The sequence below is a fragment of the Oncorhynchus kisutch genome, linkage group LG20, assembly GCF_002021735.2.
Source record: "Oncorhynchus kisutch isolate 150728-3 linkage group LG20, Okis_V2, whole genome shotgun sequence".
Taxonomy (NCBI): domain Eukaryota; kingdom Metazoa; phylum Chordata; class Actinopteri; order Salmoniformes; family Salmonidae; genus Oncorhynchus; species Oncorhynchus kisutch.
Window position 1 is genome coordinate 39,024,731 of NC_034193.2, and position 27,476 is coordinate 39,052,206.

The window sequence follows — 27,476 nt, forward strand, 5'->3', positions numbered from 1 at the left end:
TTTTGCATTTTTGCAAATAATTTTGCACGCCCAATTTTTCAGTTTTTGATTTGTTAAAAAAGTTTGAAATATCCAATAAATGTCGTTACACTTCATGATTGTGTCCCACTTGTTGTTGAATCTTCACAAAAAAATACAGTTTTATATCTTTATGTTTGAAGCCTGAAATGTGGCAAAAGGTCGCAAAGTTCAAGGGGGCCGAATACTTTCGTAAGGCACTGTATCTATGATGAAAATTACAGGCCTCTCTCATCTTTTTAAGTGGGAGAACTTGCACAATTGGTGGCTGACTAAATACTTTTTTGCCCCACTGTATAAGTGAAATAATCTGTCTGTAAACAATTGTTGGAGAAATTACTTGTGTCATTCACAAAGTAGATGTCCTAACCGACTTGCCAAAACTATAGTTTGTTAACAAGAAATTTGTGGAGTGGTTGAAAAATGAGTTTTCATGACTCCAACCTACGTGTATGTAAACTTCTGAATTCAACTGTATGTCACAGTAGTGACAAATAGTACCTGCCACCTAGAATAACAGTCAGTGTTATCAACAATTTGTGTACTTATCCTCCATTGGACATGAATATTCTTCTGTAGGATGGATGCTAAAGTGAATAGTCTGGCTGGGGTCATACATTTGAACAAACTCCCCTATACCAGGGTTTAAATATACCATTTCTTGTGTGCTAAAAAAACTGTGGGCTCACACAGCAGACACACTAGACTGTTCCTGCTTTCTGTGATTCCTCAAATGGGTAAAGAAGAGAGTCATTACTACAATTCTTCAAAACCTTCCAATTGTTAATACACGCAATGTACGTAAACCTGTATACTCTTTATGCCATAATTCAGTAGAATGCAAACAGACTCCAGTACACCTCAGGTCTTCAAGGATTATTTAGCCTGATATTGGAGCTTGCTGTAATGTCTGCAACAAACAGTTTACTAGTCTAGACCACGGTTAAATTAAGATTGTTTCTTTCTGTGAGGATATTACATCACTTGCGTCGTGAGTAGTCGTGACATGTTCTTTCTCTCACATATTGGTTCAACTGAAGAGGTTCCAAACCGCCTTGGACCTGTTCCAACTCTGCAGTGGTGATGTACAGGACAGTCCTCAGCTCTGTTTGTGTCTGTCGGTTTCCTTTCGGAAATCACATTACCCATTTAATCTCCTCCATCACCATACATTACAGATTACCGGACCACACACAGAAAGCTTTGAACCAAATGCGGCCGGTTGAATTGAATTTAGCCTGATCTGTTGGGGATTCAGTGGGAGTTGAAGCAGGTGATCAACCTGTTTAAACTTATATTAGAGAGAAGAAAAATAGAGCTTATATTGAAGGGTTGTACATTAACCAGCTGTCACTTAGCATTTTGGGTGAAGTGTCGCTGCCACTCCACTTTTGACATTGGTTGATTAAACTGAAATTTGCCACCAACTTCTATGGCTTGTTTTAAAAATAGCGATATTTTGGAGAGGATTTAATTTTCAAATAACCAAAAGTGAGAGGTTGTAATCTGAATAAAGGGAAAAAGTCATTCTTGAACATGGGGTGAGACATTCATAGTTCGGATTTAAGTATAACTTTTGTATGACTGACGACTTTAGTGAGAGGTCTAATGCTTTAATATTTAATCATTTCTGCCCTCCAAATTCATATACATTATATAAATTGATCCATTTAATTTTGCCTGCCTTGCTGTTCCAAATAAAATGGAATATTTTTTGCTCATATCATTTAGAGACCATACGCAAATAGGTAAAGTAGGATATGGCTAAAGAGTAATTCAGGGAAATTTTTCCACAAATAGACGTATTTTCCTTTCCATGGTAGCAAGATCTTATCTATTTTTGCTAACTTTCTATTAACATGTATTGTAGTGAGATCATTTCTTTCTCTCGGGAAATGTATACCGAGTGTGTCCACATCACCGTTAGACCATTTTACTGGTAATCTACACGGTAATGTAAAAGTACAATATTTTTTTTTAGATCCAATGCGTAATATCGTACAATTACCATATTTTGGTTGTAATCCAGAGAAGTTAGAAAAAGTATCTAGTTCCTATATAAACCTGTGGAGGTATCCAAGTTGTGGATTCAAAAGAAAACAATCATCAGCGTACAATGACACCTTTTGTTTTTAAGCCCTGGATTTGAACACCTTGATATTATTGTTGGATCTGATTTTAATAGCTAACATTTTGATGACCATAATAAATTCATATGCCCACAGTGGATAACCTTGTTTTTTTCCTCTTGACAGTTGAACTCTTTCTGAGAAGTAACCATTATTTACTATTTTACAGTTAGGGTTACTGTAAAATAACTTTAACCTACTATTTTATAAGAGATTCTCCAAAATCAAAATATTCCAGGTATTTATATATAAATTCCAGTCGTACTTTATCTAAAGCCTTTTCAAAGTAAGCTATAAATACCAGACCTGGTTTCCCAGATCTTTCATAGTGTTCTATTGTTTTCAGTACTTGTTTTTAGTACTTGTCGTATATTATCTCCACTTTTTCATTCATGTAAAAAACCTGTTTGATTAGGATGAATAATATCCGACAATACCTTTTTAATTCAATGCGCTATGCATTTTGCTCAATTTTGTTGCATTACAACTAGGGATGCACGATATATCGGTAAGCATATCGGAATCGGCCGATATTAGCTAAAATGCCAACATTGGCATCGGCCCGATATCTAGTTTAACGCCGATGTGCAAAACCAATTTCAAAGCTGACGTGCATACCTATATAACGTAGGTAGATGACGTAATGACTCCACGGAAAATATAATGCTACACATGCAACACAGCATTCCTAACCTAGCCCACAAAAGGGCTGCGGTTCAAACCCTCGCCTTATGCACATCTTGGAGGGTGGTCCAAATGATTAGCCAAGCAAAGGAAGTTTGCAACGTAAGCCCCTCAGCCCTCGTTTTTAGTCGAGTTTGCAAATGTACAATTATGTTCACTTCGGGGCCTGAAACTCCCCATAATTCAATTAGCAAGGATTGTACATCCACTAAGAGAAGTCAACCAAACCTTACAAACAACATCAATGGAGAAGTCAACATACAGGTGAAAGTAAAAATGAATGTAATAAGTTTAGAAATTGTGCTATTAATGCACATGACGGCACAAAAACAACTCGTAAAAATAATGATGTTTCTGTTTGGTTAGCTTTTGGAAATTGTAGAAATAAAACAGAAATTCCAGCTAGGCAGGCTAACATTAGTTAGCAGATTAATTTGCTCGCTATCATACAGTAGGTGTATATTAATACTTATATAGTTAATATAAGTATACATGCAATCATAATTGACTGTAGCGCATATAAAGCATTGGTGGCTGAAAACACAATTCTCGCGGGATGAACGAGTGACGAATTTCCGGGCAAGGGGCGGTCCATCATTCCTTCCTCCCTCGCCTTGCAAGACGTCATGATACATCATCAGAACTGTCCACTTAATTTGAGGGCTGAAGGGATAGGGTATGTATTTTAAGTGTTTGGACTGTCGAGCAGTCATTTGAAAGAGTAAGAACATTTCAAAGGCCTCCCGGGTGGCGCAGTGGTCTAGGGCACTGCATCGCAGTGCTAGCTGTGCCACCAGAGACTCTGGGTTCAAGCCCAGTCGGCCTCGACCGGGAGGTCCATGGGGCGACGCACAATTGGCCTAGCATCGTCCGGGTTAGGGAGGGTTTGCCCGGTAGGGATATCCTTGTCTAATCGCGCACTAGCGACTCCTGTGGCGGGCCGGGCACAGTGCGTGCTAACCAGGTTGCTAGGTGCACGGTGTTTCCTCCGACACATTGGTGCGGCTGGCTTCCGGGTTGGATGTGCGCTGTGTTAAGAAGCCACTCTTCCACCAAGGCACCTGCAAGTTCCCAGACATTTCAGGGGTTCAAACAGGTGCCATTAATACAGGTAATGAGTGGAGGACAGAGGAGCCTCTTAAAGAAGAAGTTACAGGTCTGTGAGAGCCAGAAATCTTGCTAGTTTGTAGGTGACCAAATACTTAATTTCCACCATAATTTGCAAATAAATTCATAAAAATCCTACAAAATGATTTCCTGGATTTTTCTTCTTCTCATTTTGTCTGTCATAGTTGAAGTGTACCTATGATGAAAATTACAGGCCTCTCTCATCTTTATAAGTGGGAGAACTTGCACAATTGGTGGCTGACTAAATACTTTTTTGCCCCACTGTATCTCAAGCTAGGATTAAGCAACCTTCAATTATTACCATGTTATTTGATTGAAAACAGGTTAATTCTAAAACAATTGCCTTTACAGCTCTGCTGCTGATGTGTAGTGCTTGGGCCAAACCCCATGGGACAAAGAGGACAAAACTATGTAAAATGTTACATTGCAGAGGTAAGGCGGAATTATAACTCAGTGGATCAGAATACTCAGGTTATGCGACAGTTCTACAACGCTAATGCGGTCATTTAGGCAGTCCTTTACCCTCTCTCTAACTCTCTCTCCTTCTATGTCACTCTCTCTTTCTCACATGCTGATTTCTCTCACACCGTGTCTCTGTTTTTCATCAGTGTTTGCCTTCTCTCTATCTTTCACTCTCTATTTCAATCTGTAATTTAGTCGCCAGTTGTGACTTGCATGCCAGGAATGTGGACTGCCCGGAATTCATTGCCCAATGTCCGCCTTAGTGCAGGCAGTCCAAGCAGAATGTGTACGACTCAAGAATCTATGCCTCCATCGCCAGTGTCTGCACTGCAGCCATTGACAGGTGAGGGGAGAGAGAGAGAGACTTGCTCTATGGCCCATTCTGTGGTCCAGTTCCTGCCTGATTAGATGGGCAGGCATTGCATTGCCTCAACTAATGGTTGTGTGTCACGTCAGACTGTAATATACTCTAATATACTTGTCCTCTTCCTCAGTTGTGCACCGGGGGCCTCCCACTCCTCTTTCTATTCTGGTTAGAGTCAGTTTGCGCTGTTCTGTGAAGGGAGTAGTACACAGCGTTGTACGAGATCTTCAGTTTCTTGGCAATTTCTTGCATGGAATAGCCTTCATTTCTCAGAATAGATTGACTAGTTTCAGAAGGAAGTTCTTTGTTTCTGGCATTTTTAAGCCTGTAATCGAACCCGCAAATGCTGATGCTCCAGATACTCAACTAGTCTAAAGAAAGCCAGTTTTATTGCTTCTTTAATCAGGACAACAGTTTTTAGCTGTGCTAACATAATTGCAAAATGGTTTTCTAATGATCAATTCGCCTTTTAAAATTATAAACTTGGATTAGCTAACACAACGTGCCATTGGAACACAGGAGTGATGGTTGCTGAGTGATGGGCGTCTGCACGCCTACGTAGATATTCCATAAAAAAATCAGCTGTTGATAGGAAGGAACGGGGCCATTGTCTCAAATGTTATGTCATCATCTGTTTATTGGTAAAATTATTTGGCCTTGGGTTGTCTCCAGGCTGCATGGTGGACTTCGCCTTTCTGATTGACGGCAGCAGGAACGTGGGTGGGCGATGCTTCAGATCCAGAAATACTTGCTGGTCGAGGTGTTACGGGTTATCAATGTGGGCGTGTCCTGAGCCATAATGGGCGTCGTTCAGTACGGGTAACTGAAATACCCAGCTTCGCGCAACTGAACTCGATTTTACAGGGCTGCAATCACTATAATTACTACAGTATTAGTCTGTAGGCATCTATACAGGAAAATATAGAGAGAAATGTTAAGTATCTCAAAATATTCTTTGCCCCCCCACCCACTGGGCTGATTTACAAACAGTATTTTGAACTCTAAATGGATATATCTGACTAGCCACTGTTATAAGTACAGTGTAAACCTATTACCTTAATGAGGTATAAGAGAGAGAAATGGAGGGAAGAAAAAGGAATTGGACAAAATACTGGGATAGAAGGCAAGAGGGGGGATTGCTGGTTGGAAAGTGGTTGGAGAAAGGAGGACAGGAAAAGAACAGAATAAGATGGGGCAGAAGAAAGACTAAAAGAGGTAGTGCTGGTTTGCAGCTGACAGACAGGCACTACTAATGCATCCCAAATGGCACCTTATTCTTTACATAACATTAGTGCACTGCTTTTGACCAGAGCCCTATGTGCCCTGGTCAAAAGTAGTGCACTACGTAGTGGATAGGGTGCCTTTTGGGAAGCACACTAGGCCACTCATCCCTCTCCTAGGCTTTGATTGGGTGTCAACGTGTCAAAGCTAACTGAAAATGGACTAAGGTGAGGTGTTCCCATGTAGTCTACAAACTTCTCGTAATCACTACAGCACTACTCCCCTTAGGGCTGTCAAACAGATTTCAAACAGACCCATATGGGCCCTGGTCAAAATTAGAGCACTACAATAGGAATAGGGTGCCATTTGGGACACACTCTGGGCCTCCTCCTTCACAGTCATGTTTAATGAACATCCTGAGAGAGAGAAATTTTTGACAGATGTAGTGATGGATAATGATGGAGAGAGAGGGGGGAGAGATAAATGATCTTTTGTTATCACCACCAGACCTACTGCGCTGCCTCCCTTTTCCCCTCAACTTAGAAGAGAACAAGAGAAATGTAAGAACAAGATATTGGTTGACGTGGTCATTAGGACATGCGTTCATGTAAACAACGTAACTTACCCATCTGTAGTCCTGTGTGGCTCAGTTGGTAGAGCATGGCGCTTGCAACGCCAGGGTTGTGGGTTTGATTCCCACGGGGGACCAGTATGAAAAATGTAAATGTCAAAACTGACAGTGATCAATTTTTTTCAATAACACCCTGGTGTTGCCAGCACCATGGTCTAACCTACTCAGCCATCTTGCAATGTAAGACACAATATTTTAATTGATTCATTATTATAGGTAGGCGTTATTAACTCGGTTCAAATACAGTACAGGTGTGTTTTTCCCAGTGTCAGTTTGGACTGAAGGCACATCTCAACCCCAGGGATCCGAAATCGGGCTCCCGAGTGACGCAGCGGTCTAAGGCACTGCATCTCAGTGCTTGAGGCGTCACTACAGACACCCTGGTTTGAATCCAGGCTGCATCACAACTGGCCGTGATTGGGAGTCCCATAGGGTGGCGCACAATTGGCCAAGCAGCGTCCGGGTTTGGCCGGTGTAGGCCGTTATTGTAAATAAGAATTTGTTCTTAACTGACTTAGTTAAAAGGTTAAATAAAGGTTAAATAAATACAAATTTAAAAAATGTAAAGGCGCTATAGAGCGTATCATCCAAAAAGGGGGTCACTCCAATGTAGGTGAGTTGCCACATACAGGATTTTATACATACAGGACTTATTTGACAATTAAAATATATAAAGCTGCTCCAGGCAGAGACAACAATACATGCATAAAAATGATCGAAGATAACCTTGATAAAGCTGAAAGGCATATTTTCCTTGTGTGCAACAGGATGGCAGGCTGGCAAGGTTGACACTCATTGCAATTTAGAAAAACAACAACATAAATAGTATGGTTTGGGTGGGATGACTTTCCAGGGATTAGACACCATATGTTTCTTGCAAGAATGCCTTGTAAGATTTGTGTAATCCTCCAAACGTTGTTTACTTTGTGAAACAGAGATGGTTGACTTACCAGAGAAACCTTTGATTAAATAGCAGCCTTAATCTTAACAAAGAGGCCTCCTTCATCTGCACTTACCGAAAAAAAACACATGAGAATCGCTTAAAAACATATTGACAACAAAACATTGAAAAATGACAATCAAAAGGAATGTACATAACACTATTGTAGATCTACATAAAAATCATATAATACACATTTACTCATTAAGATCCATGAGTGACACCAAGCCGGGAGCTGGGGGAGTTGAATTGTCTTCAAGCTCATCCCTTCACAGTACTGCGTTTACATTTTTGTTGCCTCTCCAACATTCCCTGCTGTTTTAGCTAATGACTGAAATAAGATTCCTTCCAAGATAAGCAGCCGCATTAAATTGAAAATTGGAGCAAAAAGACTTGGTGCTCCTGTACTGCTTGCCATGTGGTAGCAGAGAGAACAATCTATGGGTGACTGGAGTATTTGACAATTTATTGGGCATTTCTCTGAAACCGCCTAGTACATAGGTCCCAGATGTCAGGAAGCTTGGCCCCAGGCTGCACACGCACTACCCTCTGTAGCCCCTTACAGTCGGATACCAAGCAGTTGCCATACAAGCCGTTATGCAACCGGTCAGGACGCTCTTGATGGGTGCAGCTGTAGAACTGTTTGAGGATCTGGGGACCTATGCCAAATCTTTTCAGTCTCCTGAGGGGGAAAAGGTGTTGTCGTGCCCTCTTCACTACTTTCTTGGTTTGTTTGGACCATGATAGATTGTTGGTGATGTGGACACCAAGGAACGTGAAACTCTTGACCCACTACAGCTCTGTCAGTGTGAATGGCGGCGTGTTCCTGCCTCCTTTTCCTGTAGTTCATGATCAAATTCTTTGTCTTGCACACGTTGAGGGAGAGGTTGTTGTCCTGGCACCACAATGCCAGGTCTCTGACCTCGTCTTTATAGGCTGCATCATCGTTGTCGGTGATCAGGTGTACCACTGTTGTGTCAACAGCAAACTTAATGTTGGTGTTCGAGTCGTGCTTGGCCACGCAGTCGTGGGTGAACAGAGAGTACAGAAGGGTACTAAGCACGCATCACTGAGGGGCTCCCGTGTTGAGGATCAGCTTGGCAGATGTGTTGTTGCCTACCCTTACCAACTGGGGCGGCCCGTCAGGAAGTCCAGGATCCAGTTGCAGAGGGAGGTGTTTAGTCCCAGGGTCCTTAGCTTAGTGATAAGCTTTGTGAGCACTATGGTGTTGAACGCTGAGCTGTAGTCAATTAACAGCATTCTCAAATAGGTCTTCCTTTTGTCCAGGTGGGAAAGGGCAGTGTGGATTGCGTCATCTGTGGATCTGTTGGGGCGGTATGCGAATTGGAGTGGGTCTAGGGTTTCCAGGATGATGGTGTTGATATGAGCTACGACCAGCCTTTCAAAGCACTTCATGGCTACCGACGTGAATGCTACGGGGTGGTAGTGATTTAGGCAGGTTATCTTTGCTTTAATGGGCACAGGAACTATGGTGATCTGCTTGAAACATGTAGGTATTACAGACTCGGTCAGGAAGAGGTTGAAAATGTCAGTGAAGACACTTGCCAGTTGGTCCGCGCATGCTCGGAGTACATGTCCTGGTAATTCGTCTGGCCGCGCTGCCTTGTGAATGTTGACCTGTTTAAAGGTCTTGCTCACATCAGCTACGGAGAGTGTGATCACAGTCTTCCGGAACAGCTGGTGCTCTCATGTATGCTTCTGTGTTGCTTTCCTCAAAGTGAGCATCAAAGGCATTTAGCTCGTCTGGTAGGCTTGTGTCACTGGGCGGCTCGGTGGGTTTCCCTTTGTAATCCGTAATAGTTTTCAAGACTTGCCACATCCGACGAGCATCAGAGCCGATGTAGTAGGTTTCAAACTTAGTCTTGTATTGACACTTTGCCTGTTTGATGGTTCATCTGAAGACATAGCGGGATTTCTTATAAGTGTCTGGATTAGTGTCCCGCTCCTTGAAAGCGGCAGCTCTAGCCTTTAGCTCAGTGCACTTATTGATGAAGCAGGTGACTGAGGTGGTATACTACTCAATATCATTGGATGAATCCCAGAACACACTCCAGTCTGCGCTAGCAAAATAGTCTTGTAGCATAGCATCCTCGTCATCTGACCACTTCCGTATTGAGGGACTTACTTGTTCTTTCTGGTTTAGTTTTAGCTTGTAAGCAGGAATCTGGAGAATATAATTATGGTCAGATTTGCCAAATGGAGGGTGAGGGAGAGCTTTTTATGTGTCTCTGTGTGTAGAGTAAAGGTGGTTAAAAAATGTTTCCCTCTGGTTGCACGTGACAGGCTGGTAGAAATGAGGTAAGACGGATTAAATTTTTCCTGCATCAAAGTCCCATGCCACTAGGAGCGCCACTTCTGGATGTGCATTTTCTTGTTTGCTTTTGGCCTTATACAGCTCATTGAGTGTGGTCTTAGTGCCAGCATCGGTTTGTGGTGGTAAATAGACGGCTACGAAAAGTATAGATGAAAACTCTCTTGGTAGATAGTGTGGATTACAGCTTACCATGAAGTACTCTACCTTAGGTGAGCAATACCTCAAGACTTCCTTAATATTAGACATTGCGTACCAGTTGTTATTTACAAAGACACACCCCAGCCCTTGTTTTACCAGACGTAGTTGTTCTGTCCTGCCAATGTATATATTCCGTGTCATCGTTCAGCCACGACTAAGGGGGAAACATACGACATTACAGTTTTTAATGCTCCATCGGTAGGATAGTCTCGAATGGAGATCATCCAGTTTATTCTCCTTCCTAAACCTTTTTGAGGTTGCCACTGATCTATATAGGGTTGGGTCAATGAAGCAAGGCAACAGTGTCATTGCTTTCACCAATCCAACTGTGCACTCCATTAATCTCTACACAATTATCCATTCTTTTTGATGAGGAATCTTTCAGTTTATGATTTCAAACATCAGTTAAACACACTTTAACTGACAACCTCCGTGTTCTCCTTTATCCTCCTTTGTATTTTTTCCCATCCTCAGGTGGTGTCGGCCCGGCGTCTTCTCCCTGCCCGTTCTCAGTTGGTTATCCTTAGCCTCCACCGCGCTGCCCCTAGTGGAATGCGTGTTCCACACCTTGCCTGGTGAGCAGCCACACCAGCCTCAATGCCCACGACCTCATCTCCTATTGGATGACTCCAGCAGTATGGGCACCGCCCACTTCGACACCCTACTCAAGTTTGTCACCAATGTTATGTCGACGTTCGACATCTACCATGGACACACGTGTGGCGTTAGTGCAGTATACATATGAGCAGAGGTTGGAGATAGGCCTTGGGGCATATGGTGGAAAGGAGGAGCTGTTGGACACCATTTTGGGGATAAGCTACTGGTGCGGGGGGGACCAGCGTTCATCACATGGGAAGTTTCCAGACAATTGAACGGGAGTAAGCAGAAGGTCATGGTAGTTATCACTGACGGCATTCATATGACAACGTCAGGTCCCCTGCTCTGGCCACTCAACAGTTAGGTAAGCAAGGTGGGGAGGGAGGGTCAAGAGGGGATTGGCTAAGAGGGAACAATGGGGGGTGGAAAATAATTGTAGCAGGGCAGAGGCCCTATTTAAAGATTTTGAAAATACACCTCTCCTTCATTTTTAAGGTCCCATTTGGGTGACTTGAGTGAATGATAGCAAGGTTTCACTTTCCACATTATTGCTTTCATCTATTTAAATCAGGTCAGGGACTACCTGACGGAGAATGGATTCATTTGAATGGAAGTACTTGAATGGAGAAAGAAACTGATATATGGTGTGTGAACAGGTGTAATTGCCTACTCCATTGGTTTTGCTTGTGCTTCCCAGGAGCAGCTAGAAGACATAGCCAGCGAGCCAGTCAAGGAGCACTTGTTCTTCATGGAGGACTTTGATGACCTCCATAAGCTGGTGCCCAATATCGTACACAACATCTGTTAAGAGTTCAACTCACAGCCTCAAAACTGAACCCTTAAATAGAACACACAAAAACAACAGTCAGCTGAGTGCCTCTGACCAGAATATCAGACCAGAATATCAGGTAGCATTTTCTGGTCATCTTCTAACGACTCTACATGTTAATTTTCTTAGAAAACAGGCACTGCTCCCTATGACATACCCCACGGCAAAAGTAATTGATGGAGTGTGTGGTCTCTTACACACTGGGAGAAGTACTACATTGTCAACAAATGATACTTATGCACATAACAGTTTGTATTTAAAAAATATACATCTTAGATTTATTTATAAAATACTGTATGTTTAAAAAAATATTGTTAGGACTTTTGCAAGGTATAAACATTGCAATTGGATTACAATTAATATGTAATATGGGGTACTTAAAATATTAATCAAATACAAATATATTTTCCTATAGGTAGGTAATACACTTGAATGGAAAATGTGTGATCATGTTGAATCAATGAAATGCATTATTCTAAAAGGTGGGAAACAAATACTACATTACCAGTATGATATACAACATATTCCTTTATTGTTGTTATTGATAAATCTGTCAATCTCCCATCTGAGAAAAAATACAATACATCATGAAAAAAGAATAAACTATAATGACAATAATTATATGTACTGTATGTACAGTCCAATTAGCATATTTATCAAATTCACATCTTAAAAGAATTCTCTATACAACTGGAGGTTAAAAGGGGAATTACTTTTGATTTACAATTGGCAAACTTGGTTTCGCCCAGGACTTGTTTATTTTCCCATTGGTTATTAATAGGGTCTTTGTTTTGTGTGATCTCTTCTCATTCACTTTGTATTGCTCGTAAGCAACACCCTCTGCTGCTCAGAATGGACAAGTGAATTTGACGCATATATGAGTCACTATATTTAGACTAGAGCATTTTGCTTTAACACTGCCTATCACAGTACAATAATTATTTGTTCAAATCCTAGTTCTTGTCCGACTCCTGGTTCTGGAGGACCACTGTTTGCTTGGTTATTATTATTATTCCAATTGACGACAGTATGCAGTCATGATAGACACACTAACTGTCTCAAAAACGACAGCTCAATCAAACTGATTTGGAGAAGACTAGTATTTAAAGTTGTTCTCTATGACCAAAAACACACAAACAAAACACTAGCCTATGGTCAGCCCTCATTATTCTGTCATGGACATACCCATTAAAAGACATGAAATGAGAACCAACCTACTGAAATATGGTTCTTCCACATTGTGAGCAGCAGGGGGCCCTATACCAATTCCTCTTTTGTTCAACTACTCAGTGTTGTGATGAGACTATTGTACGTTTACCACGACAAGGGCACCATACATACTGACTCCATTTCACATCACCATGTTTAGCCACTCAATATACTGTGTTAATAAATATTTTTTTTATACTTTAAAACTGTACATGTTTTTGTTCTCTCCCTTACATTGTCTAAAATTACCTGACACCAAAGTAAATAAAAAAAGATCATTGTACAACGCAAGCACACCAAATTCCCCACAGATTTTGATCCATCCTCGTCATTCAACAGTCCTTATTTTAGACCAAAGCATTTGGTAGATAGCGAAATCCTAATCTCTCACGGTTCAACTGCAGATGAGACAACTTGGAGAATAAATGACAAAATCTGTCTTGTTTTGTAGTGCTCACAACCAAAGGCATAACTTTTGATAAGACCGGCAAATCTCCAACCATTGAACTACAAAAAAAAACAAAGTACACAAATCCCCCAAGGAATAACTACTAAATGTTCAAGTAAAACAGAAAATATTCTTTAAAAAAATATCTACCTGTATTTAACAAGGATTTACCTTTTTCACCAACCATGTATAGTAAATAAAAAAACGAGTAATTGCTCAAAATAATTAGACAAAATTCTATTTTCAAACAGTTATCACATAAAGCATTTACCCTGCTTTCTGACCAGTGCTGGTCATATCGCCTAAACACAGTTGAGTACTAAGAGACCTCAGTTCTGCAGTCAAAATGGGAGCCAAGGGGCTAACTCAGCACAGTGGCAAGCAGGATATCTATGAAGAATCTACCTTAGCAGTAATAGCTAACTTGGCATTAGCATTAACTTAGCATTAGCAAAAGAGCTAACTTAGCATTATAAGCTGAAAAGAGCCAATTTAGCAGTTGCAGGAAACTTCACATCTGCAGGCTCTCTGTGAAGCATCTTGTCATTGTAAGACAATACTTGGTTGGTTATTTTGGCTTAAATGACACAGAGGCATAAATACACAGCTCAAATGAAAAAAACAATCAAATGAATAATTGTTTCACTGCAAACCATTTTCAGTGCAGTTTGTCTGGTTCAACTATAAATGCATGATAAAGCAGCATGTATTCAAATTAGGTCAAACCACAACATTGATCAATCAATTCTGTTAAATTGTGAAACAAAGTTTGAGAAATTGATCTACTGCTAGCAAATTGTCACAGGACAGTTCTTGTTAAGAGTTAACGCTTCTACTTATATTGCTACAGTATATTACAATGTTTCTGTCCTATTTACGTAAAGAATGGAACATCCAAACACCAAATAGGCACTCCTTGTACCTAGGAGAACTGAAGCATAAAAGCATTTACAATTGAATTGGAAACTAAATAAAGTTTAAGAAAGGATGTGGCCTGGCTAAGTCAGTGTTTTGGCTGTGTACAGGCAATTTAGATCTGGACACTGATTCAACACCGAAGCAAAGCAAGCTGGAATACAAGGATGGCTTCTCACTTAGGTGACAGATTCATATGGGCTAATAATGGAGGAATTTTGTTAGCAAATTTTCATTAAACAATTCAATTATTTTTATGGGGTTGGCTTTTCAAGATAATGCAAAACAAGTATGTGGACAATAGGCACTACTTAAAAAGCTACATTTGTACTTGTTTAAGAGATGAAATAATGGAGTCATTTCCAATTTGTTGTGATTACATACAAAACCATATTGACATAAAAAAAGGCTATAATAAATCACACATCAAGGAAATGCAGCCTCTTCTTGGCCTTTACTTCAACTTCAAACTGACTTTCAGGTTACTTTAAACTCCTTTTAAATTTTTCTTTTTTAGGGGGACTCCAGTTCTGCACACTACTGTATATTTCAGTGGATTGGAGGGCATTGTGGATCCCAACTCCCTCGTTCAATAATTGAAACAGTACTGTGACATTGACCACTAGCCATACATATGCTGTGTACATCCAATGAAAATAATTCTTTTCAAACTTAGTTTAATGGATCAAATGGAATAGACAATGCCCAGTGCTATGTTGGATGATAAATTATAACTTGTTGAACACCCTGCCCACTCCTACACTGCACACAAACTGTAAAATCTCCTACGTTGCACACAAACTGTAAAATAACGTTGTTTGCAAGACTGACGAAAAAGGCACATTTTCATGAAATCTTTGAAAATGACGACATTGAAGACACAGGCAGTCTTTAGGGGTGGCTGGGGTGGGGTGGGGGTGCAGAATACGAGTCTCGTGTTTCTGTTAGTTAGGAAACAAATGCAATGTTTCTAAATGAGAGTACAGGTCTTGAGAATTTCCTGGATATCCACTTGGTCTTTGACCACTGGTCTCCTCCTGGTTTGGCTGTAGCACCCAGGCCCGCCCGGGTTAGCTGGGGAGTGTGTGTGTAGGACAGGAAGTATACGGTGGAAGGATAGTAGCCGCCTTCTCTCAAAACGTTCACCCCTTTCAGCCTTCAAACCATCAGGTGTCTAACCTTCACTCTAGACTGCCACTGGTTGAGACTCAGACACCAGTGGCTAGTTACCCATTCACCTCACTACATTTCCTTCCACAATGCCTTTGAGTTGGGCTCCAACTTCCATCTCTCCCTTCAGTTACACCACACCTAATCCCCTTTTTTATGGTCCTTCGAGCCGGACGCAGCTGTTAGCCATTGGGATTTGCAGTCATACGAAGACCTTGGCAAGTGCGTCGGCCCCGGCGCTGCCGATGTAGCACTTGGTGGGGTGGAACGCCACGTCGTGGATGGCCTCGTCCGACTTCTTGCGGTGCGCTGTGAACTCCTGGATGCACGTCTTGCTCTCCATGTTCCACAGGCGGATGGAGCAGTCGTGGCCTAACATGGTGGAGGATGGCGAGAATAAAAATGTAAAGAAATAGGGAGGTAGAGTGAGAGGGAGACAGAGAGAAAGATGTTACAATTATACAACTGCCTTTTAGTGAAAGTTTCCACAAGAAAGATCCAAGGGGGCTTCCGTTTCTGTACTCAGATATTATATTTGCCACACTGTCAGTTTGTATCTCCAGTTATGCAAGGAACAATATTGCTGTAATTACATGAAACGCTAACCAACAAAACACTAGTACTTCTCCGTTTCCAGATAAATACTTACTGCCAGACATCAGGTACAAGCCATTGGGATCCACAGCTAAACTGGTGACTGCGTCCAGGTGGGCTACCATGGAGTGAATACATTTCCCTGTAATAGGAACCCAGAATGAGTACAAAATCAATGTCCTCAATGTTGTATTTATACCAACTGTTATAAGTACACTTTATACTGTGACAAAATGTGTTTGTCTTACTATGTGTACATTTCATTTTCATTCTAGCTGGAATGTCGGTTCAAACTGTCCGCTGTCTATCTCACCTGTGTTGTTGTCGAAGAACTGGATGTGTCGGTCCTCCTGGGCCGTGATGGTGATGGGCAGAGTGGGGTGACTCAGCACCTTGTTTATCTTGCACGGGGCTTCTGTGTGTTCGGGGTGGATGTGAAAAGACAGGAAACTCAACTGAACATTGCCAATTAGCCTTTCTCATTTACATGTCATTTGTCAGAAGAACAGGATAAATGAGAGTTATAACTCAAGACAAAATGATTCAAAAGTAGGGAGTTGAACATCCACAGAGCTATAATATAATTGGTGGGTACTAGGGTTATATTGCAGACTGTGCTGATATACCAGCTGCTCTGCCCTGTTGCTAATAAAACAAAGAAATATGCTAAGGAAACTTTCTGAAGCGAGTACACCAACAAAATAAGAGTATGACTTTTAATGCATAAACATAAAACATTTATGTTGTGACAAGAGGGGTAAAGGGAGTTGACAGGGAGAACGCAAGAAAATAGGTAGTGAGCGCATATTGCACTCAAATACTCTCTTTCGAGTTACAAATCCATATAGTCACTGTGTAGAAATGGCAGCGGAATTTACCGGGCTCTCCAGTCTGGTCCAGCTTGAGGATCAGCTGCCGCGTTTCCATGTTGAAGAGCCCGATCTCCCCCGTGCTGAACGACGTCACCATGTGGGCCGACTCACTGCACACCAGGTCCACTGACGTGGGGACGCCCAGTTCTGAAACAGACAGAGTTGAAAAGGTTATGAGCTAATCCTAGAGCAGTGGTTCTGCTGTAGGGGGCAGGATTTGCTTGTGGTGACCACGGTCCTAGGTCAGACCTTCTTTTGCATTAAGTAACTCTTTGTGGAGCTAATTCTTGATCAGATTTCCCTCTGAATCCGATAAAGGTAGAGGTGGAGAGGTTAGGGTTTGGCTGTGGGGGCCTGGTTTGTCCTAGGTCAGACCTCTTTTTGGGGCAGGTAGTGTTCTGAATTGACTCAGAGGTTCCCAAACTTTATTGACCCACGACCCCATATTGATATCAAAAATGTTTTGCGACCCCCACCATGTAAAAAAAAGTTATGCAATCAACGGCCAATGCTTACTTTAAAAAATTGGGACTATGACAGTCTAATTACAAATCAGTCACAGTATTTTTGACAGTATTTCAATATGAAGATGGTATGGTTTGACGTAACTGAAATGCACCAGAAAGGTATTGGGAAGATCAGAAGACCATCAAGCAATAATGTTGTATGATCTTCAGTGTAGAAAGGTCTCTGACCTCCCTATAGGCTGTCTCATCGTTGTCAGTGGTTTAGGCCTACCACTGTTGTGTCTTCGGCAAATGATGGTGTTGGAGTCGTGCCTGGCCATGCAGTCATGACTGAACAGGGAGTACAGGAGGGGACTGAGCATGCACCACTGGGGTGTTGAGGATCAGCGTGGAGGATGTGTTGTTACCTACCCTTACCACCTGGGGGCGACCCGTCAGGAAGTCCAGGATCTAGTTGCAGATGGGGGTGTATGGTCCCAGGGTCCTTAGCTTAGTGATGAACTTTAAGTGCATTATGGTGTTGAACGGTGAGCTGTAGTCAATGAATAGCATTCTCGCATAGATGTTCCTTTTGTCCAGGTGTGAAAGGGCAGTGTGGAGGGAAATAGAGATTGCATCATCTGTGGATCTGTTGGGGCGGTATGCAAATTGGAGTGAGTCTAGGGATAATGGTGTTGATGTGAGCAGCCTTTCAAAGCACTTCATGGGTACAGACGTGAGTGCTACAGGTCGGTAGTCATTTAGGCAGGTTACCTTAGTGTTCTTGGGTACAGGGACTATGGTGGTCTGCTTGAAACATGTTGGTTTTACAGACTCAGTCAGGGAGAGGTTGAAAATGTTAGTGAAGACACTTGCCAGTTGGTCAGCGCATGCTCGGAGTCCTGGAAATCCGTCTGGACCTGCGGCCTTGTGAATGCTGACCTGTTTAAAGGTCTTACATCGGCTACGGTGTGCGTGATCATAGTCGTCCAGAACAGCTGATGCTCTCATGCACGTTTCAATGTTACTTTCCTCGAAGCAAGAGTAGAAGTAATTTAGCTTGTCTGGTAGGCTCGTGTCATTGGACAGTTCGCGGCTGTGCTTCCGTTTGTAGTCTGTAATAGTTCGCAAGCCCTGCCACATCCGACGAGTATCGGAGCCGGTGTAGTATGATTCGATCTTAGTCCTGCATTGACGCTTTGCCTGTTTGATGGTTCGTCGGAGGGCATAGCGGGAGTTCTTATAAAACTTTCGGGTTAGAGTCCCGCTCCTTGAAAGCGGCTGCTCTACCATTTAGCTCATTGCGAATGTTGCCTGTAAGCTACGGCTTCTGGTTGGGGTATGTACGTACAGTGCCGTGCGAAAGTATTCGGCCCCCTTGAACTTTGCGACCTTTTGCCACATTTCAGGCTTCAAACATAAAGATATAAAACTGTATTTTTTTGTGAAGAATCAACAACAAGTGGGACGCAATCATGAAGTGGAACGAAATTTATTGGATATTTCAAACTTTTTTAACAAATCAAAAACTGAAAAATTGGGCATGCAAAATTATTCAGCCCCCTTAAGTTAATTCTTTGTAGCGCCACCTTTTGCTACGATTACAGCTGTAAGTCGCTTGGGGTATGTCTCTATCAGTTTTGCACATCGAGAGACTGACATTTTTTCCCATTCCTCCTTGCAAAACAGCTCGAGCTCAGTGAGGTTGGATGGAGAGCATTTCTGAACAGCAGTTTTCAGTTCTTTCCACAGATTCTCGATTGGATTCAGGTCTGGACTTTGACTTGGCCATTCTAACACCTGGATATGTTTATTTTTGAACCATTCCATTGTAGATTTTGCTTTATGTTTTGGATCATTGTCTTGTTGGAAGACAAATCTCCGTCCCAGTCTCAGGTCTTTTGTAGACTCCATCAGGTTTTCTTCCAGAATGGTCCTGTATTTGGCTCCATCCATCTTCCCATCAATTTGAACCATCTTCCCTGTCCCTGCTGAAGAAAAGCAGGCCCAAACCATGATGCTGCCACCACCATGTTTGACAGTGGGGATGGGGTGTTCAGGGTGATGAGCTGTGTTGCTTTTATACCAAACATAACATTTTGCATTGTTGCCAAAAAGTTCAATTTTGGTTTCATCTGACCAGAGCACCTTCTTCAACATGTTTGGTGTGTCTCCCAGGTGGCTTGTGGCAAACTTTAAACACTTTTTATGGATATCTTTAAGAAATGGCTTTCTTCTTGCCACTCTTCCATAAAGGCCAGATTTGTGCAATATACGACTGATTGTTGTCCTATGGACAGAGTCTCCCACCTCAGCTGTAGATCTCTGCAGTTAATCCAGAGTGATCATGGGCCTCTTGGCTGCATCTCTGATCAGTCTTCTCCTTGTATGAGCTGAAAGTTTAGAGGGACGGCCAGGTCTTGGTAGATTTGCAGTGGTCTGATACTCCTTCCATTTCAATATTATCGCTTGCACAGTGCTCCTTGGGATGTTTAAAGCTTGGGAAATCTTTTTGTATCCAAATCCGGCTTTAAATTTCTTCACAACAGTATCTCGGACCTGCCTGGTGTGTTCTTTGTTCTTCATGATGCTCTCTGCGCTTTTAACGGACCTCTGAGACTATCACAGTGCAGCTGCATTTATACGGAGACTTGATTACACACAGGTGGATTGTATTTATCATCATTAGTCATTTAGGTCAACATTGGATCATTCAGAGATCCTCACTGAACTTCTGGAGAGAGTTTGCTGCATTGAAAGTAAAGGGGCTGAATAATTTTGCACGCCCAATTTTTCAGTTTTTGATTTGTTAAAAAAGTTAGAAATATCCAATAAATGTCGTTCCACTTCATGATTGTGTCCCACTTGTTGTTGATTCTTCACAAAAAAATACAGTTTTATATCTTTATGTTTGAAGCCTGAAATGTGGCAAAAGGTTGCAAAGTTCAAGGGGGCCGAATACTTTCGCAAGGCACTGTACAGTCACTGTGGGGACGACGACATCTATGCACTGATTGATGAAGCCAGTGACTGATGTGGTGTACTCCTCAATGCCATCGGAAGAATCCCGGAACATATTCCAGTCTGTGCAAGCAAAACAGTCCTGTAGCTTAGCATCTGCTTCATCTGACCACTTTCTTACGGACCGGGTCACTGGTGCTTCCTGCTTTAGTTTTTGCTTGTAAGCATGAATCAGAAGGATAGAATTATGGTCAGATGTGTCAATTGGAGGGTGAGGGAGAGCTTTGTACGCATCTCTTAGTGTGGAGTAAAGGTGGTCTAGAGTTTTCCCCCCTCTGGTTGCACATTTAACATGCTGATAGAAATGAGGTAAAATGGATTTAAGTTTCCCTGCATTAAAGTCCCCTGCCACTAGGAGCGGCGCCTCTGAATGAGCATTTTCCTGTTTGCTTATGGCCGTATGCAGCTCAATGAGTGCGGTCTTAGTGCCAGCATCGGTTTGTGGTGGTAAATAGATAGCTACGAAGAATATAGATGTAAACTCTCTTGGTAGATAGTGTGGTCTACAGCTTATCATGAGATACTCTACCTCAGGCGCGCAAAACCTTGCAATATCATGCACCAGGTGTTTACAAATATACATAGACCGCCACCCCTCGTCTTACCAGAGGCTGCTGTTCTATCCTGCCGATACACTGTATAACCCGCCAGCTATATGTTATTCATGTCGTCATTCAGCCACGACTCGATGAAACATAAGATATTACAGTTTTTAATGTCCCGTTGGTAGGATATACATGCTTGTAGTTCATCCTCTTTATTATCTGGCCAATAGTACCAATGGCAAAGGCAGATTAGCTACTCGTCGCCGGATCCTTACAAGGCACCCTGATCTCCTTCTGCGTTATCTCCGTCTCTTTCTCCTGTGAATGACGGGGATGAGGGCCTTGTCGGGTGTCTGGAGTAAATCCCTCTCGTCCGACTCATTCAAGAAAAATGATTTGTCCAGTTCAAGGTGAGTAATCACTGTTCTGATGTCCAGAAGCTCTTTCCAGTCATAAGAGTTGGTAGCAGCAACATTGGGTACAAAATAAGTTAAACAATGTGAAATATATATTTTTTTTAAATAGCACGGCTGGTTAAGAGCCCATAAAACGGCAGCCATCCCCCTCCGGTGCCATCTTCATCATGGTGTCGCGACCCCTAGTTTGGGAAACCCTGGAGTAACTCTATGGGGCAGATTTTAGGTCATTGTATAGCGTGAAATGACAAATATATTTTATGAGCTGATCCTAGAGCAGTGGTTATGTGGGACAGTCCATGTAAGAGGGTGAATTTGGTGTTTTGTAAGCTGACCCTAGAGCAGACGTTGTGGAACATTAAGTCATATCTGTTTTATGAACTGATCTTAGTGCAGTGTTTGTGTGGGACAGCCAATGTAAGTCTATTGGGGGATCATGTTGTCGATCTGATCTGCGATCAGCACCTCACCTCCTTTCTCGTTGAAGATGGCGAGTGCGGGGGAGGTGTTGGCAGCGTTCCACAGGCGCACAGTGCCATCTCCGGAGCAGGAGAGCAGGCGCTGGTGGGCCGAGCTGTAGACCACTCCCCACACTGAGTCAGTGTGACCCAGCAGCGCACCCCGCAGCACCGAGGGCTCTATTGCAGGAAAGAGAGAGGGAGAGTTAAGAGAGAGAAGGAAGGAGAGTTATGAAGAGGAAGAGGTGGAGAATTAAGAGGTGGGGAGAGTTAAAAGGAGGGAGGGGAAAAGGAGAGAGGGAATGGTAGAGAACGAAAGATCATGTGGAGAGGAAAAAAAAGAGTGAAAGAGGAGGATGAAAGGAATGTCAGAGAGTTAGAAGAGCGAAGTAGTGAAAGGGAAAATAGAGGTGGAGAGGAAGAGTAAAGTGATGAGAACAGTGAAGAAATGAAGAGATGAAGAGAATATGAAAAAAGAGAAAGAAGAGAGATGTACTAATAATCAGGGGTGTAGCTAAGGCAACTGGGGGAATACCATATGAGTCATAGGGGTCAATATTGGGGTTAGGGGTGTTCCAGCTCTGAATGGTTCCATCCACCCCCCCACTGAAGCACTGCTCTCCTGTGGAGCTCATGGTCACACACAACACCGCACCCCTGCAGAAGACAGGAAAACTCATCTCATTATTAACTTCAACTTGTTTTGGGAAGACAAAACACAACACCGCACTCCTACAGAAGAAAGTGGCAATACCTGTTAATACAAAATTCAACACTTTTTTGTCATTGCACTTCAGTAGTGTTTTACTTATGCAAAGATACAAAGTATGTGAATATGTACATTTGATGGTTTGTATGGAATACATTTGATAGAACAAATTATTCATGTATACAAGAGTATCAGTCCAGCTGTCCAGTTATTAAAAAGGTTGGGTCATAGTGGATAAGGAAGATTACTCACCGATGGGCCCTGAAAGTATAGATGGGTTCCACATCTAGGGCAGCACACCTAGGAAGACAGACAGGGGACATAACTATCATTGATGTACATATCCAACGAGCATACACAAACTAAAACCAAATGGCCCATAACAGCCATCAGAAATGTATAAGAAAAAGGCATAAATTAGCTATCGATTGCCTTTTTACTATAGTGCTCTTAACAATTCCACATGACTCTTACCCCATTGAAAGTGACCAAGTTATCCACTTTCACTACTTAAGTACCTGCTTAAAAGCATAATGGTCTTTGACTGGGTCATATTCATTAGTGCACACGAGAGTTTCTTTATTACTATGTATCGCTCTCATCTTGGTCAGGTCGTTATTGTAAAAGAGAATGTGTTCTCAATTACTTACCTGGTTAAATGAAGGCAAACATTTTAATTGTTTGGGGTCTAGTAAATATGATCCAGGTGTTTGACTGACAGCAGGGTAGGCCTATGTGAACTCTTACTTCTTGGCGGGGGCGGTCTTCTGGAGGTTCCACAGTTTGAGGGTGTGGTCCTCGGAGGCAGTGACCAGGACGGGCTCCACGGGGTGGAAGGCCAGGCCCCGGATGGAGTCAAAGTGGCTCCGCAGCGTGAACTTGGGGTTCCACGTCTTCCGCAGCGCATCCTGACTACTGGTCACCTGAGTAAAATGGCAAAGAGTATTGATGTCAGTTGGAGATTTGCAGACAGATGTCCCCCATATGACAAACTCCTCCCTCTGCTCAAGCCATGTGGTTCCCTCTTGATTGTCGCTCCATCTGTTGGATGCTTGAAAGCCTCAAAATCACAGTCCAGACCTACTCTGTCATATAGCTGTTATTTGATTGTTTTTGTTTAGCTTTTTCAAGCAAGCAATATAGAAGATCTGAAAAATATTATTATTAGTATAGGATTCAAGCCTTAGTCCAGTACAATAATGTTTCAGAAGGTATAGCAAGCTAGGAGACACTAGTTTTGTCTTATTTATTTCAATTTACAAAAAGACACTTACGTAGTCACAGCTGACTTAAGGTTGGTTCCTGTTTGTTATGCAAGTTCAGTGGTGCTATGCTCTTTACCAAGCCTCTAAATACAGTTGAAGTCGGAAGTTTACATTCACCTTAGCCAAATACATTTAAACCCAGTTTTTCACAATTCCTGACATTTCATCTTAGTAAACAGTCTTAGGTAAGTTAGGATCACCACATTTTAAGAATGTGAAATGTCAGAATAATAGTAGAGATAATGATTTATTTAAGCTTTTATTTCTTTCATCACATTCCCAGTGGGTCAGAAGTTTACATACACTCAATTAGTATTTGGTAGTATTGCCTTTAAAATGTTTACCTTGGGTCAAACAATTCAGGTAGCCTTCCACAAGCTTCCCACAAAACAGTGGGTGAATTTTGGCCCATTCCTCCAAACAGAGCTGGTGTAACAGACAGGTTTCTAGACCTCCTTGCTTGTGTACACTTTTTCAGTTCTGGCCACTCCAATACCTTGACTTTGTTGTCCTTAAGTCATTTTGCCACAACTTTGGAAGTATGCTTGTGGTCATTGTCCATTTGGAAGACCCATTTGCGACCAAGCTTTAACTTCCTGACTGATGTGAAATGTTGCTTCAATATATACACATTATTTTCCTGCCTTATGATGCCATCTATGTTGTGAAGTACACCAGTCCCTCCTGCAGCAAAGTACCGTCACAACATGATGCTGCCACCCCCATGCTTCACGGTTGGGATGGTGTTCTTCAGCTTGCAAGCCTCCCCCTTTTCCTCCAAACATAACGATGGTCATTATAGCCAAACAGCTATTTTTGTTTCATCAGACCAGAGAACATTTCTCCAAAAAGTACAATCTTTGTCCCCATGTGCATTTGCAAACTGTAGTCTGGCTTTTTTATGGCGGTTTTGGAGCAGTGGCTTTTTCCTTGCTGAGCGGCCTTTCAGGTTATGCCGATATAGGACTTGTTTTACTGTGGATATAGATACATTTGTACTGGTTTCCTCCAGCATCTTCACAATGTCCTTTGCTGTCGTTCTGGGATTGATTTGCACTTTTCGCACCAAAGTACGTTCATCTCTAGGAGACAGAACGTGTCTCCTTCCTGAGAGGTATGACGGCTGCGTGGTCCCATGGTGTTTATACTTGCGTACTATTGTTTGTACAGATGAACATGGTACCTTCAAGCGTTTTGAAATTGCTCCCAAGGATGAACCAGACTTGTGGAGAACTACAATTTCTTGGCTGATTTCTTTTGATTTTCCCATGATGTCAAGCAAAGAGGCACTGAGTTTGAAGGTAGGCCTTGGAATACATCCACAGGTACACCTCCAATTGACTCAAATGATGTCAATTAGCCTATCAGAAGCTTCTAAAGCCATCATTTTTGGGAATTTTCAAGCTGTTTAAAGGTTGACTGTGCCAGTCAACCTAGCGTATGCAAACTTCTGACCCACTGCAATTGTGATACAGTGAATTATAAGTGAAATAATCTGTCTGTAAACAATTGTTGGAAAAATTACTTGTGTCATGCACAGAGTAGATGTCCTAACAGACTTGCCAAAACTAGTTTGTTAACAAGAAATTTGTGGAGTGGTTGAAAAACAAGTTTTAATGACTCCAACCTAAGTGTAAGTAAATTCCGACTTCAACTGTATGTACGCAAAGTGCCCCTTGTGCTTGACCACAGTAGATAGTCACTGCATATCCATTTCATTTTCTGCTTGTTAGAGCTGCAATATCTTAGTATGAAAGTTACCATACAAACTTTAATGTTATCTAATGCACACAAATCCCTGCCTATTTTGAGATGAGTGTCCATCCTAGAAATATAATTAGAACATTATGGTGTCCTCCCACACAGGGTCCAACTGAGCAATATAACAGTCTCTTCAATCCCAACCTCATTCTGCATGCTAGCTCTCTACAGCAATACAACAGCAGAGTTCATTTCGCATTCAATTGATCTGGAGTGTGTGTATGTGCACGCATGTGCCTCTGTGTGTGCACTCTTGCATTAATGTGTATGCGTCTAGGCGCGTATGTGTGTGTGTGTCAATAAAAGCGAAAGTCAATGCACTTGCTAATCAGACTAGCCTGTTTAAATATTGACATTTTGAAAGCTGGGGACCAGCCTCTTACATAAGCTTGGTTCAATTCTGTGGATTATTATTGACTTCAAGGCTTCTGTTTGCAGTTACACTCATTAGCTCAAAGCCTATGTATATAAGCACAGAGTTAATAAAGTAGGAACATTTATTCTGCTCATAAACCTACACTACCAATCAGCTTGATCCCAATTTTTACGCATATTCCAGCACTCCGGGGTGAAGTTCCCTAGGATCAGTTTCTCTTCCTCCAACCCTAACCTTCATCATGACCAGGGAAAATTATAAACTGAACCAAGATCAGTATAAACTTCACTCTCCTACTCACTCATGGGGTTCATACAATACAGTAAACCTAGGGTTTTCTCACAGTGTACACTTCGTACAAGTCTTATCTGTCAACAACTGGCTCAGGCTTTGAAAAATAGGTTGGATCTTTAGATAAATACAGTGCATTCAGACCTCTTGACTTGTCCACATATTGTTACGTTACAACCTTATTCTAAATATATATATATATATAATTCCATCAATCTACACACAATAGCCCATGATGACAAAGCAAATTTCAGCAAATGTATAAAATAAAAAAACTAAATATACATTTACAGAAGCATTCAAACCCTTTACTTGAAGCACCTTCGACAGCGATTACAGCCTTGAGTCTTCTTGGGTATGACGCTACAAGCTTGGTACACCTGTATTTGTGGGGTTTCTCCCATTCTTCTCTGCAGATCCTCTTTAGCTCTGTCAAGTTGGATGGGGAGCATCGCTGCACAGCTATTTTCAGGTCTCTCCAGAGATGTTTGATCGGGTTTAAGTCCGGGCTCTGGATGGGCCTCTCAAGGACATTGAGACTTGTCTCGAAGCCACTCCTGCATTGTCTTGGCTGTGTGCTTAAGGTCGTTGTTCTGTTGGAAGGTGAACCTGAGCACTCTGGAGCAGGTTTTCATCAAGGATCTCTTTGTACTTTGCTCCGTTCATCTTTCCCTTGATCCTGAATAGTCTCCCAGTCCCTGCCACATGATGCAATAATGCTTTGTCATTATGGGGTACTGTGTAGATTGATGAGGACAAGTTATTAAATTAACAAGTTATTTAATCCATATTAGAAAAAGGCTGTAACGTAACAAAATGTGTAAAAAGTCAAGGTGTCTGAATACTTTCAGAATGCACTGTATATGGCTTTCTACTTTGTGTTCCAGTTTGGAAGCTCAAAGTTTCTAAATCTAGCTAATCAATCGATCTTCTGCTACACGGCAATGTAAAGCAGTAGATGTTTGCTGCCCCGAGGGACCTAAGTGCTGAAAGAGTTGTCCATGGGGCTACACACTAGAGGTCGACCAATTAATCAGAACGGACGATTAATTCGGGCCGATTTCAAGTTTTCATAACAATCGGAAATCGGTATTTTTGGGCGCCGATTTTTAAAATATTTATTTGTATACCTTTACTAGGCAAGTCAGTTGCAATCTTACAGTTAACTAGTCCAACGCTCTAACCACCTGCCTCTCATTGCACTCCACGAGGAGCCTGCCTGCGAATGCAGTAGAAGTCAAGGTAAGTTGCTAGCTAGCATTAAACTTATCTTATAAAAAACAATCACGCAGAGTCAGGGTATATGCAAACAGTTTGGGCAGCCTGGCTCATTGCGAACTAATTTGCCAGAATTTTACGGAATTATGACATAACATTGAAGATTGTGCAATGTAACAAGAATATTTAGACTTAGGGATGCCACCCATTAGATAAAAAAACCGAA

General features: G+C 42.0%; 1 protein-coding gene across 2 annotated transcripts in view; it reads right to left on the reverse strand.

Moving 5' to 3' along the window:
- Positions 1–12,044: 12,044 nt before the first annotated feature.
- LOC109865652 (striatin-like) overlaps positions 12,045–27,476 on the reverse strand; it is a 94,527-nt gene continuing 79,095 nt past the window's right edge. For both annotated transcript variants that reach the window (XM_020453983.2, XM_020453982.2), the window contains 8 exons: positions 23,087–23,262; positions 22,592–22,639; positions 22,166–22,287; positions 21,643–21,810; positions 16,751–16,891; positions 16,186–16,287; positions 15,928–16,014; positions 12,045–15,650 (listed from right to left, as the gene is read on the reverse strand). In XM_020453983.2, coding sequence (XP_020309572.1) covers positions 15,481–15,650; positions 15,928–16,014; positions 16,186–16,287; positions 16,751–16,891; positions 21,643–21,810; positions 22,166–22,287; positions 22,592–22,639; positions 23,087–23,262 — 1,014 coding nt within the window. In that variant the 3' untranslated portion in view covers positions 12,045–15,480. The remainder of the gene's footprint in view (positions 15,651–15,927; positions 16,015–16,185; positions 16,288–16,750; positions 16,892–21,642; positions 21,811–22,165; positions 22,288–22,591; positions 22,640–23,086; positions 23,263–27,476) is intronic.